Below are 12,782 nucleotides of genomic sequence, written 5' to 3'. Positions count from 1 at the left end.
AGGGACAGCAGAGTGGCTCCCCAGGGAGTCGTAATGCAAAGGGCCTCGTGGGCACGGGGAGGGGAAGCCCCTGCAGCCTGGCTGCGGACAGTGGCGTGGATTGGAAACAGGTGGACTTTGCCTGCTGGGCCTGCTGACCAGCGGAACTGACTCTGGGGGCCACGTTGTTCCCGCCCAGACTCAGAAAGCCAAGACCTCACCCCCAGTGTCCCCATCTGCACATAATCCACTCTGCCCAGTCCCGAACTCCCCTGCCGACCTTCTGGCCCAGGAGGCCACTGGCTGTGGGTGAATGTGGTGCTCCTGAGCAGGCCCCTGTCCCCTGGGGAGGCCGGAGAGACCGGGCGGGTGGCAGAGAAGGAAGACAGGGACTATTGAGTATTCTGGCATCGAAAACAGCCCAGTCATACGGTCCCAGGACGTCTGAGTCACAGGGGTGGACCCTGAGGTCCCAAGCGGGTGGCTCTCCAGGGCAGGAAAGACAGTAGCGGTCCAGCGGCCAGAATATTCTCGCCTCCTGTTCTGTGCATGCCACCTGAGGGGTAGGTCTGCTTCAAGCAGGGTCGGGAGTGTGCCAGGAACCCCGTAACACCGCGCACACCCGCCTCCTCCCCAGAGCGGCCTGCAGCTCCAACACCAAGTGCTCCTTTCCTCAGTGTGTGTCATGGCACAAACGATTCTAAGACCCACGGAGCCAATCGAAATGAATTACGAGCATGTATTAGCCGGCCGGCGACTGACCCTCTAGCACGCAGGGCTAGAGAAGATCAGCCCCGAGCTTCCCGAGGAGGCCGCGTTAAGGTCTCCTACCACATCTTTTGAGGAGCAGATTACAAGAAGCAGAATCAGGCGGTAACGTTTTGTACAAAGATAAAGGTATCCGGGGAGCTCTGGGATCAAACAGGGCCTCGCAGACAGTTTTCTCTTCGTCACCATGGAATGTCGCGCTTCTCCTGGGGCTGGCGCCTGGAGATACCCCCTCCGTGACACTGGAGAATTTCCACATGTACACGTGGATGCCGGCGGCGGGGAGGTCACCTTCCCCTCAGAGCCGGGCGTCACGCACGGCGTAGGCCGCGAGCTCAACACGCCAAGCGGCCGCCGCTTACTCGTGAGGGCAGCGGTGCCACGTGACCGGCCCTGACGAAACCCCTGAGTGCTGAGTCTCAACGAGCTACTGGTAGCTGACACCTCATAAGCATTGTCACAGCTCCTTGCTGGGGCTTGTGTCCTGTGCGATTCCAGGACACGGGCTCCGGTGACCGCCTGGTGCCCCCGACGCCTCCCCACGCCCCTTTTCCCTGTGCTGACCTGGCACTGTGGCCTTTCCCCGCAGTGAACCACAGTCGCGAGCACACGACATGCTGAGGCCTGGGGTCCTCCTCCCAGTGACTCACCGACCCTCAAACACTGGGGGTCCGCCCTGGAAACGCAGGTATGATCCCAACTCGAAACTGTTCCAAGCCCTGCCAGCGCCCAGAGCCACCCTGCCCCGACCCACCCGTCCTTTGTGATTAATGCAGATCCTCCCTCTACACAGACGAGCCTCTTAGACTGGCACACGGGCACCACCTTGGGTTGGTCCGACAAGCAATTCTGGGACCTGCTGAGTCAGGATCTCGGGGTGGGGAAGCATTCAGTTTTAACAAAGCCCCAGGAGATTCTTAGACACCCACAGATGTGAGAAACACTGGTTTGGAACAGGGTCAGCAAACGGGCCCGGAGGCTGAAGTGGCTGCCCCCTGCTGGCGCGCGGCCTGCGAGCTGACAGCAGGTGTCACGTTTTTACGTGGTTGGGGCAAAAAGCAAAGCGATACTTTGTGACTTGTGAAAATTACACGACATTCCATTTTCAGTGTCTATGAAAAAGGCTTCTGTCTTATTGCAACGCCTGTTCCTTCACACACTGTCTCTGGAGGCCTCGCGCTTCAAGGGCACAGAAGCTGCGCAGCCGCAGTCATTACCTGTCCCGTGCAAGGAGCTGCCGGCCCTGCTCTAGGACACCTGCTCGCCCAGGAAGCCAGGCTCTCTGGCCTCCATCTTAGCAGTGATTTCGGGCAATGCGATCCCATTTCACGCCCACCGGAACGGCGAGAATAAAGATGAATGACGACGGGTGTTGCTGACGACGCGGAGAAACGGGAGCCTCCAAGGTTCACGGGCGGGGACGCAACGTGACGCGGCCCGGTTTGGAAAACGGTCCCACGACGAACACGGCCCTGTCCCTGATCCGGCAAGTCGACGCGTGCCGAGACGACCGAGGACGCCCACGGCACACGCGAAGGAAACGTGCACAGCGACGTGACGCACAAACGGAAATGCCCACCGATGGGTGGACGCGCAAGCGACCACGACGTGGCGGACACACGCAGAGGGACGTGCCACGCGACTGAGCCATGAAAGGGAAGGAAACTCTGATGCGTGTTCCAGCGCGGGCGAACCGTAGCGATACCAGGCTCGCTGCAAGAAACCGGTCACCGGAGGCCACATGTCTCGCGATGCCGTTTTTAGGAGACGCCCACGACGGGCAGATGCATGGATGGAGAGTGGACTGCTGGATGCCGGCGGCTGTGGGTGGGCAGTGGGGGGGCCGCTCACGGGGGCGGGGACATGGACTCGGCCTGGTTTCCTGTCCGTGGGGCAATGACAGTGGGCTGGAGATCACAGTGGTGAGGGTCGCACAGCTCTGTGATGCACCAGAGGCCACCGAGCTGTACACAAAACTGGTGAATTAATTCTATAGTATGTACGTGTCTTCATAAACATGGCTTTTTGTTTTTAAGGGCCGATTTCTGACCAGAGGGGCGGGCGGGCTACGGGTAGCAGGGCCGAGTGCGTGAGGCGTGGGCCCAAGTGGTCAGAAGTCACCTCGGTAACTGGCGCTGCTCAGGTGACCCGGGGCGGGCCCCATGCGGCTGCTGGTTCAGTGGGGTATCGCACCGTGGGCGAACCATCGAGGCCAGCACACAGTAGGACCACATGGTGGAAATGACAAACCAGGGAGGCCTTCGCCGGACGGCCTGAGCGGCCCGCCGCTGGACAAGGACACCCACGAGTCGGGACGGCCGTGCTCCCCGAGTCACGCAGGGCTCGTGCAGCAGGCCCTTCCTGCTGCAGGCGGCCGAGAGAGCTGCCCGATGAAGGGGAGGGGGGAAGACACAAACGCCTCCTTCTTTTTTAAGAAAAGCTGAATCATGTCAAGCACTTTTGTTTCACGCCCAAAGCCCGGACGTAACAGATAGGTCGCCGTGGGCGAGCTACACGCACAGCGGGCAACGTGGCTCTGCTCCCCGGGTAGCTGACACCTCATAAGCGGTGTCAGTGGCGGTGGCCGGGTGTCACGTCCTAACCACCCACTCCCATGGCTCCGCAGGCGCCAGTGCCACGTGCCACAGGGGCTGGTTTCCAGTCAGGCCAGCCTCACCTCTGAGCGGCCAGGTGAGGGCAGGGGTGAGGGGCAGAGCGATGGGAGGAAGGGGTCCCCCGGCTCTGGAGCACGTATCAGGGCAGTGGCTGGCTACTCTCGGCCAGGAGCTGGCACCTGAGTCACGGCTGGCCTTGGGGAGGGCTTCCCCTGGAGGCCCTCTGATTGGGCTGCACAGACCGGACCCTGTGGGCCCAGCTCAGGGTGCACAGTCACCCACAGGTGGGATCCCTGCCTGAAGGGTGGGAGAGGCCCAGCACCCACTGACGTGCAGCCCTGGGGGGGGCGGGGAAGGGGTTATAACTGGAGCACCAGCCCCACCCGAACATGAGGCCCTGGGAGTCACCTCATCACTGGGCTCCTTCATACCTCCTGTGTCCACCCACGCCAACCAGGTCACATGCTGGTGACACCCAAAGCAGCTGGCACAAGGGCATGCTGGGTCGGGCCTTGCAAATGAGGTCATGAAATGTACTGTGGAGCGAGGCCAGGCAGGGCCTGATCCTGGACCCCAAGATACCCTGACAGCCCCCTGCCCCTGTCCCCCAGCTCCTCCCGGTGCCTGCTGGGCACCGGTTTCTCTGCCCTCTGCTCTCGGCAACTCTCAAGTCCAGCTTCCCGCCTGCCTCCAGATCCCGCGCACCCTGTATGATTCCCTGCACAGAGCCAGAGCCACCACAGGGCTCCTCCAGGATCCAAGCCCAGCTCCACCCATGCCCACGCAGGTGACCCCCGATCGCCTCTGCAAGTCCACACTAGCCCTGCCCCAAGCTCTGATCCCCAATTTAACCTGAAGGACCACACCCATCCCAGCACCACAGCAGACCCCTATCTCCTCCTGCAGGACCCACCCCCAGCCCCCATAGACCCAACATGACTCTCCCCTACAAGACCTGCCCATGCAGGGCCTCCTTCCACTGTCCCCTCCAAGGCCTGGCGGGGAGGAAAAAATTTCCCTTCTTCCCTTCTAGCTTCTTTGGCTGACCTAACGATTAAATTGGCATGGGACAGATTAACAGGAAAAAAAAAATTTAATTTCATACTCACAGAGCCCCATAAAAATAAGAGACCCAGCGGCAGCCAGGTACTTGAGGTCTGTAGCCACCCAGACATGAGGACCAGGAACGGGGTCTGCGGCTCCCTCGGGGAGGAGGGCAAATCACGGGAAGATGGGAAGACTGGGCATTTCAGGATCAGACGTCCGCCCTGGCGTGCAGGTGAGTTTTCCAGATAAAGTATGTCTGGTATTTGCTCTCTTTCGGGACCAGTCCCCCTATCTAAATGCTTTTAGGCAATTGAGGGGGAGTTGAAAGTTTTCCAGCAGTTGGTTGGGTCTCTCAAAATAATCCGTACGCCAAAGTGGCACATTTCAGGCTGGCAAGATTCTGCTCCCCTTTAGCCCACCCACAGCGCCAGGGGCTCAGACTCCTGCTCACCCGCTTCGCCTCCACCACCCCAGGAGCCAAAGAAACCCCCACCCTCCAGGGCACTGTCGGACCCTCCACCTCCTGGTCTCGTGACGCCCCCGGCAGGAAGCCCGACCCGGTGGGTGGGGACAGGCACTAGGCGCACAGCCCTCCCGCCCCAGAAGGCGCCCCCCGCGGGGGTCAAAGGTTGCGCAGTAAGTTGACACCCGGCCCCCCCGGCCCAGCCTCTCCGGACACCACCCCGCCCCACCCGACCCGGCTCCCGCCCCCGGGTCCGAGTGCGCCCGGCCCTCGGACCGCCCCCTGCGAGCGTCCCCCGGCGTCACGTGGCCTGGAGTTGTTAAGACCGAGGGTTCTCCAGCAGGGACACCAGCAGCCCGCCGCTCCTCCGTGCGCCCCGCTCCTCCGTGCGCCCCGCTGCTCCGTGCGTCCCGCTCCTCCGTGCGCCCCGCAACTCCGTGCACCCCGCAACTCCGTGCGCCCCGCTGCTCCGTGCGCCCTGCTCCTCCGTGCCCGCCGCTGAGCCATGAGCGATATCGGGGGGATGTTAGGCGGGACCTCCGCCACCCAGCCCGCCACGCCCGAGATCCAGGCCATCGCCGACCAGGTAGGGGTTTCGTGGTCCTCGAGTCGGGGTTCGGGTCCCGCTCTGTGCGCAAGGGACAGCGACCGCCGGGACGCAGGGATCGAGCCGAAGTGCGCGTGGGGCGCTGGGCTCTGGACGCGGCCCTCGGGCTGTCAGGGCCCGGGGCCTCCGCTCCTGGGGACCGCGCAGCGCTCGGAGGGGCAGGGCCGGGGGAAGATCGGGGAGGCCGGGAAGAGAGCAGGCGGGGCTCACGGTGAACCTGGGGCGGGCACGCCGCGGTCCTAAACCTAGACTCTGATCCTGGCCCGCTGTGTCAGTTTGAAATTCTCTCCAAATAAGACGTTTTCAAACAATCAAACAAAAACCTCGGAAACCAGGCGGGGATGCAGCGGCGGAGCTTAGTCCAGACCCGGTTGACCTAGGGCAGCGGTTGACTCCTCCGTTTCCTGGTCCGCAAAGAGGGCATCACTAGCGCACCTGCGCAGAAGGCTCCGGGCGAGGTGGGATGGTCGGGCCTGCCAAACCTGTCATCATCTGTCAGCAAAGGCGACTCTCGACGGGCAAGACTGTTGAGGCCACAGGGAGGCTCCGTTCTCACGCACAGAGGGAAAGTCAGACAAACCTCTTGTCCTGTGACCCTCCCTGCTGAATCTCCCCGGACATGATGGCATGTGGCCAGCCCCCTGTCCCTGCTGGAGGGGATGTGACCATCTAACCACAGGGAAGGGTGGTGAGTCTGTCCCATGAGATGGAAATGAGGAATTTGCAGGGGCTGGTGGTGCGCCAGCCTGGCCGGTGGCTCCTGCCGCCTCCTGCCGCTGCCCACGGAGCCCAGCTTTTCTCGCTGCCCCTGGTCTTGCAGGCCCAAGAAATGCCTCACTGGTCACGGGCACTTTGAAGGTGCCCGAGCTCATTCAGGAGAGAAGACTTGCTGTGTCCGCGCTCCTTCCTGACTTTGGCGTTGATCACTTGAAAGTGACATGCGACAGGGAGTTGTCATTGCTTCTAGGAGGCAGTAATTGAGGCCAGTCCATTTGCCGGTGGCTCTAGGCGGATGGGGGCGGGTTACCATCTGGCGCCTCTTTGTACTTGCTGCTTGCTCTCCATTACTCCGGGCTGCTGCGGGTCAGGGGAACGGAGGTCAGAGACGGGGCCCTGGCCAGAAGGACGTGGCAGTGAATGGAGTGGAGTTCATCGCATTTAGTATGAGCTCAGAAGCTCCTGGGTCAGTTACCGCTACAGGAAGGAAGCCACCGCATTGGTCCCTTCTGTCCCCTCTTCCAGGTGAAGTGTCAGCTGGAGCAGAAGACAAAGAAGAAGTACCCCATTTTTAAGGCTGTGGAGTTCAAGAGCCAGATGGTCGGGGGGACTAACTACTTCATCAAGGTGGGGTCCTGTGGCAGCCCCCGTAGCACATGTGTGTGTGCACGCGCCAGCCTGCGTGGAGGTCAGGCCCGAGCTTTGAGGGCAACCGAGGACTGCAGTGGCGTGAACGAGGGGTGCCGAGGATGCAGGCCGGGGAACCGTGCTGGAAGGAGGGGGATGGGAACGTCGCCAGCCCGATGCCGGTGCTCGGCGGAGACGTGGCTCCCCGGGTCCTGGGCCTTCCTCACACAGCCCCGGCGGGCGGGGGGCTTGGGTCAGGGGCCACGCGGCCCCCTCACTCGACTCTGTCTTTGCAGGTGCAAGTTGGCGACAATGACTTCATACACATCCGAGTGTTTGAGAGTCTCCCGCAGGAAAACCGGCCCGTGGCCTTGCACGACTATCAGACGGGCAAGAGCAGGTGTGACGAGCTGGACTATTTCTAGTTCCCGATATTGAACTGAGCCTCTCGTCCCTGCGGTTCTGTCCTCTGCGATCACGTCGGGGTCATAAATGTCACCTCTACGCTGTGCCACTGGGGGGGAGGGACGCCACACACTTCCCTGCGTCTCTGTCCGACTTTCCCAGTGTTGGTTTCCGTCCCAATCAATGATCTTAACCAAATTATTCTCAAAGAGGCTCATGCTCTCTCAATACATGTGTTTTTAAGTCTCTGCAAATTTTCTTCATGGTTTTGGATTTTTTTTCTTCACCTGAAACCGTAATCACAATGGAGAAGCTTCCAGACGTGTTTATAAAGGTCTTTCACCACCAGGCACTGGCCCAAGCTGGCCTGATACCCTTGTCCCCGGGGCGTGGGTCACCCAAGGTCACAATAACTGGGTGGTCAACCCAGGATTCCGTGAGTCTGTTGCAGCTGCAGGCCTGCACACCGTGGCCTTGACTTTGCACCTTGTCTCCAGGTCTCAGCCCCCCACCCCCGTTATCGAAAGGGTTCGAGTACCCCAGCTGTGCACCATTAGCTCCGGGTGGCTCAGGCGCAGGCTTCTGAGCGGCCGTAGAGTGCGCACGGTGACACTGCGGTCACAGGGGTGCATGCCCACGTGCCACGCGGCTGGCCTGAGAGCATCAGCCACGGGCGCTGAGCAGCAGGCGTGCGACACCAGCGTGTGGCCGGAGCACGTCTGTTAACGAGGCGCTCGGCCTCGGCAAGGGCTCCCGCCCGTCCACGACCGTCCAGCAGTCGCTGTGCCCTGTCCGTGTGGAACAGCATTGAGAACGCTGCCCCGGACGCTGGCAGGGTGACCACTGGCGCCCTCTCTCTGTGGCTCGCGGTCGATGGGCCACGTGCTCCCGGGGGTGGGCGTCGATGCGACATCATCGGGCCCCACATGGCCTCGGCGGAGTACGGCCCTTCGCCCGGAGCACGTGCACCCGGGGACACGGCAGGGAGCAGACGAGGCGCTGGGTGGCCCAGCTCCTTGTGCAGGGAGAACAGGACTCTGACAGGCTCGTAGACGGCCGGCGACATCGCACTGACCAGGACGCTGATACATGTCCCACCTGGGAACTCCTAGTGGCGGGGTGAGGGGTGCGTTTTGGGGGACTCACAGGCCGGAAGCCCCAGGGAGGCAATGTCACTGCTAGTGGCTGCCGAACGGTGTGAGCCGGCATCCTGGGGCGATGAGAGAGCTCAGAAGCCAGAGGTGGCAATCACGGGACATCGTGACTGCACGAAATGCCACCGAGCCGTGCCCTTCAAGATGATCTGTTTCTGTCCTGTGAATTCACCTCAGTACAAACTCGGCACAGGGGGGGACAGCAACCAGAGCCAGGTTGGGGGCACCTTGGCGGAGGGTGTGACACGGGCGCTGGGCCTGAGCGCCTCCTCCTGCCCCGGATGCGGACGGGTGGGGACGCCCGCGCCCTCTGTCCTCCCGCTGCTCGCTGCCGGGCCACCTCGGGGGCTCTGGTCATTGCCCGCTCTGACCAGTGTTCCCTTTCTGGGTCCCGGTGACTGACCCCCCAGTTAGCCCTTTGCGGCGGTGGCTCCCCTCCCTCCGTGTCCCCTGCGCCCGGGTGCTGACTGCACTGTCCCTTTCCAGGGTCTTGCAAACCGCCCCTTGACTCAGTGCTTCTCCAGCCGCCTGTCACAGTAACAGCACCGAGAAGACGGTGACACAGGGCCCCGCCCCACCCCTGAGTCACAGGCCCTAATTCCCAAGCTCTCAAACCCCACAGCAGGGCCCCTTTCCGAGCTGCCCCCCCTCCCAGAATTCTCCAGACTTCCCTTCTCCCAGAGCCCAAGGCTGAGCCATGCCAGCGCTCTGTCCTGAGGGAGGTCAGGGGTGCATCGGACGGGATGGGGTAGGTGGGGTCATCGTCCCACCTCTGGCGGAGAACCCGGGGGCCCTGACTGCTACCTGGAAGCAGCCTTAATTCACGGGCTCTGTCCTCGCAAATACCAGGACCCGGCTCCAGCTACGAGGTCCAGAAGAAAATGCTAGAATTCCAGAGGAATGGGTGAAGGCCTCTACGGCCGAGTGTGCTAAAAGGCGCGTTGCCTCTCACTCCAAGTCCAGTTGCAGTAAAAGGGATGAATTAAACCGTAGCAATAGGAACACAGAACCGCGTGGAGAACACCAGAGCCGAGTCTGAAGTCAGGTGCCACAGGTGGAGAAGACACTTGCAACTCGTCACACGTGAAGGGTGCAGAGCTCGCATGCGTGAACGTCGCGAACGTGGGGAGGAAGGGAGGGAAAGTCGCACGTGAAATGGGCAAAGACCACAGCAGACGATTCACAAAAAGACCGAAACGTCCACCGAACGTTTCCACCCGGAGAAATGCTCAGAAAGCCCCGCCGAGCCCCCTTCTGTGTCCTGTCCGGGGGCAAAGGGCCGGAAGCTCACTTAGCACCCTGGGGCCAGCTGTGGGGACACGGCCTCGCGTCCTTGCTTGTGAAACGCACAGCGGCGCCTCCCCGTGCGAGACCTGGGTGACATCTGCAGACCACGCGTGCACAGCCCTTCCAGCCTGTGCACACTGGCCCGTGGCCCTGCACGGCCGGGGGATGTTTTGGTCGCCGGCCTCCCCCACTTGACCGGAAGCACAGTGTCCGCAGCACCTGGCGCCTGGCAGGTGACCGGCAAGTGTCCAGATGGAGGAGGATGGCATCTCGTCTCCTTCGGGGCTCCCCCCGTAGGCGCACGTTCCCAGCTCAGCTCCGTAGCGAGTCTGGGCTTCCCGAGCCTGTCGGGTCTGGACTGTCCCCGGATTTGCACCGAGCCTGTCGGGTCTGGACTGGCCCCGGATTAGCACCGCCGCCCAACCCTGGTGGGACCCACGGCTGCCCTGAGGCCAGGCGCACACCCTAAAGGCCCAGTGCCCAGTATTGGGGTGCACTTTGAAGGCTAGAGGAGCTGGACCCCGCGGTCTTCCCAAGCTGCCCCTGCGGCCCAGCACGTCTCCTGGACAGCCGGCTCGGTCACGCACTGCCGAGCCCTTGTCTCCCCTCCCTGCCACTCTCCCTCCTCTGTCCTCATCCCAGACCCCTGAGATGGCACTGTCACCTCCAAGCCCCCGCTACTCACAGCCCGGGCCCCCGTCTTTTATAAGAACCCAGCCTGGAAAAACTGTGCTGGGGTCTTCCGCCAGGGGTGCCGTGTGTTACACCTCTGCCGGACATTGGCTCAGCCTCTGAAAGAGAGTGGCGACCTGGCCAGGACTCGCCCGGCCCCACCCTGCCCCATCACATGATGCGATGGGCTGAATAATGCCCCCCACCCCGAATGTCCGCGTCCCAGCGCCTGGCGCCTGTGATTGTGACCTCGGAGGGCAAAGGGGACTCTGCAGATGTGCTTAAGGGTCTTGAGATGGGCACAGGATCCTGGATGTCACCACAGGGTCCCTCTAACGGGACAGGAGGGTCAAGTCAGAGACCGGAGGGGGAACCACACCCATGTGCACACCAAGTGCGCACGCAGCTCCGATGCCACGGGGGTGCCGGCCCTCCATCGCTGCCCCATGCTGTGGGCAGAACTGCAGATGGTACGAGGGTCTCCGGGGGAACGATGTCCATCCACGCCACGTGGGCCTCAGCTCAAGGCCCCTTAGCTTGGGGCAGTGGACCCGGCCTCCCCAGAAACGCGAGGTGAGGGCCCGCTTGGCACACACGTCTGACACGCTTCCTCTAGGGACAGTGGAGTGGCTCCCCAGGGAGTCGTAATGCAAAGGGCCACGTGGGCACGCGGAGGGGAAGCCCCTGCAGCAGGGCTGAGGACAGTGGCCTGGATTGAAAACAGGTGGACTTGGCCGCGGGGCCTGCTGACCGGCGGAACTGACTCTGGGGCCACGTGGTTCCTGCCCAGACTCAGAAAGCCAAGACCTCACCCCCAGTGTCCCCATCTGCACATAATCCACTCTGCCAAGTCCCGAACTCCCCTGCCCTCCTTCTGGCACAGGAGGCCACTGGCTGTGGGTGGAGGTGGTGCTCCTGAGCAGGACCCTGTCCCCTGGGGAGGCCGGAGAGACCGGGTGGGTGGCAGAGAAGGAAGACAGGGACTATTGAGTATTCTGGCATCGAAAACAGCCCTGTCATATGGTCCCAGGACGTCTGAATCACAGGGTGGACCCCGACGTCCCAAGCGGGTGGCTCTCCAGGGCAGGAAAGACAGTGGCGGTCCAGCAGCCAGAATATTCTCGCCTCCTGTTCTGTGCATGCCACCTGAGGGGTAGGCCTGCTTCAAGCAGGGTCGGGAGTGTGCCAGGAACCCCGTAACCCCGGGCGCACCCGCCTGCTCCCCAGAGCGGCCTGCAGCTCCAACACCAAGTGCTCCTTTCCTCAGTGTGTGTCATGGCACAAACGATTCTAAGACCCACGGAGCCAATCGAAATGAATTACGAGCGTGTATTAGCCGGCCGGCGACTGACCCTCTAGCACGCAGGGCTAGAGGAGATCAGCCCCGAGCTTCCCGAGGAGGCCGCGTTAAGGTCTCCTACCACATCTTTTGAGGAGATTACAAGAAGCAGAATCAGGCGGGTCCGCCCTGGGAACGCAGGTATGATCCCAACCCGAAACTGTTCCAAGCCCTGCCAGCGCCCAGAGCCACCCTGCCCCGACCCACCCGTCCTTTGTGATTAATGCAGATCCTCCCTCTACACAGACGAGCCTCTTAGACTGGCACACGGGCACCACCTTGGGTTGGTCCGACAAGCAATTCTCGGACCTGCTGAGTCAGGATCTCGGGGTGGGGAAGCATTCAGTTTTAACAAAGCCCCAGGAGATTCTTAGACACCCACAGATGTGAGAAACACTGGTTTGGAACAGGGTCAGCAAACGGGCCCGGAGGCTGAAATGGCTGCCCCCTGCTGGCGCGCGGCCTGCGAGCTGACAGCAGGTGTCACGTTTTCACATGGTCGTGGAAAAAAGCAAAGCGATACTTTGTGACTTGTGAAAATTACACGACATTCCATTTTCAGTGTCCATGGAAAAGGCTTCTGTCTTATTGCAACGCCTGTTCCTTCACACACTGTCTCTGGAGGCCTCGTGCTTCAAGGGCACAGAAGCTGCGCAGCCGCAGTCGTTACCTGTCCCGTGCAAGGAGCTGCCGGCCCTGCTCTAGGACACCTGCTCGCCCAGGAAGCCAGGCTCTCTGGCCTCGAACTTAGCAGTGATTTCGGGCAATGCGATCCCATTTCACGCCCACCGGAACGGCGAGAATAAAGATGAATGACGACGGGTGTTGCTGACGACGCGGAGAAACCGGAGCTTCCAAGGTTCACGGGCGGGGACGCAACGTGACGCGGCCGGTTTGGAAAACGGTCCCACGACGAACACGGCCCTGTCCCTGATCCGGCAAGTCGACGCGTGCCGAGACGACCGAGGACGCCCACGGCACACGCGAAGGAAACGTGCACAGCGACGTGACGCACGAACGGAAATGCCCACCGATGGGTGGACGCGCAAGCGACCACGACGTGGCGGACACACGCAGAGGGACGTGCCACGCGACTGAGCCA

At 62.0% G+C, this 12,782-nt stretch overlaps 1 protein-coding gene across 4 annotated transcripts; it reads left to right on the top strand.

The window, feature by feature from the left end:
* The first annotated feature begins 5,169 nt into the window (after positions 1-5,169).
* Positions 5,170-7,485, top strand: LOC120598771 (cystatin-B-like). Of its 4 annotated transcripts, none has more exons than XM_039857814.1 (4): positions 5,170-5,246; positions 5,315-5,458; positions 6,722-6,823; positions 7,120-7,485. In XM_039857814.1, exons 2-4 carry the CDS (start codon positions 5,378-5,380, stop codon positions 7,246-7,248), a joined length of 312 nt encoding a protein of 103 aa, XP_039713748.1. In that variant the 5' UTR covers positions 5,170-5,246; positions 5,315-5,377; the 3' UTR covers positions 7,249-7,485. The 4 variants fall into 4 exon arrangements, with proteins under 4 accessions (XP_039713748.1, XP_039713750.1, XP_039713751.1 ...); XM_039857816.1 differs by having other exon boundaries at positions 5,178-5,237; positions 5,323-5,458; XM_039857817.1 differs by having other exon boundaries at positions 5,190-5,267; positions 5,353-5,458.
* Positions 7,486-12,782: the final 5,297 nt, after the last annotated feature.

The sequence above is a fragment of the Pteropus medius genome, unplaced genomic scaffold (assembly GCF_902729225.1).
Source record: "Pteropus medius unplaced genomic scaffold, Ma_sr-lr_union100, whole genome shotgun sequence".
Classification (NCBI taxonomy): domain Eukaryota; kingdom Metazoa; phylum Chordata; class Mammalia; order Chiroptera; family Pteropodidae; genus Pteropus; species Pteropus medius.
Note: the sequence above shows the minus strand (reverse complement) of the source record. Positions and strands in the feature narration are given on the sequence as shown.

Coding starts and splice junctions, on each gene's coding strand:
- LOC120598771 (XM_039857814.1), top strand. CDS start 5,378: ATGAGCGATATCGGGGGGATGTTAGGCGGGACCTCCGCCACCCAGCCC. Junction 5,459..6,721: donor TCCAGGCCATCGCCGACCAG/GTAGGGGTTTCG, acceptor CCCCTCTTCCAG/GTGAAGTGTCAGCTGGAGCA. Junction 6,824..7,119: donor GGACTAACTACTTCATCAAG/GTGGGGTCCTGT, acceptor CTGTCTTTGCAG/GTGCAAGTTGGCGACAATGA.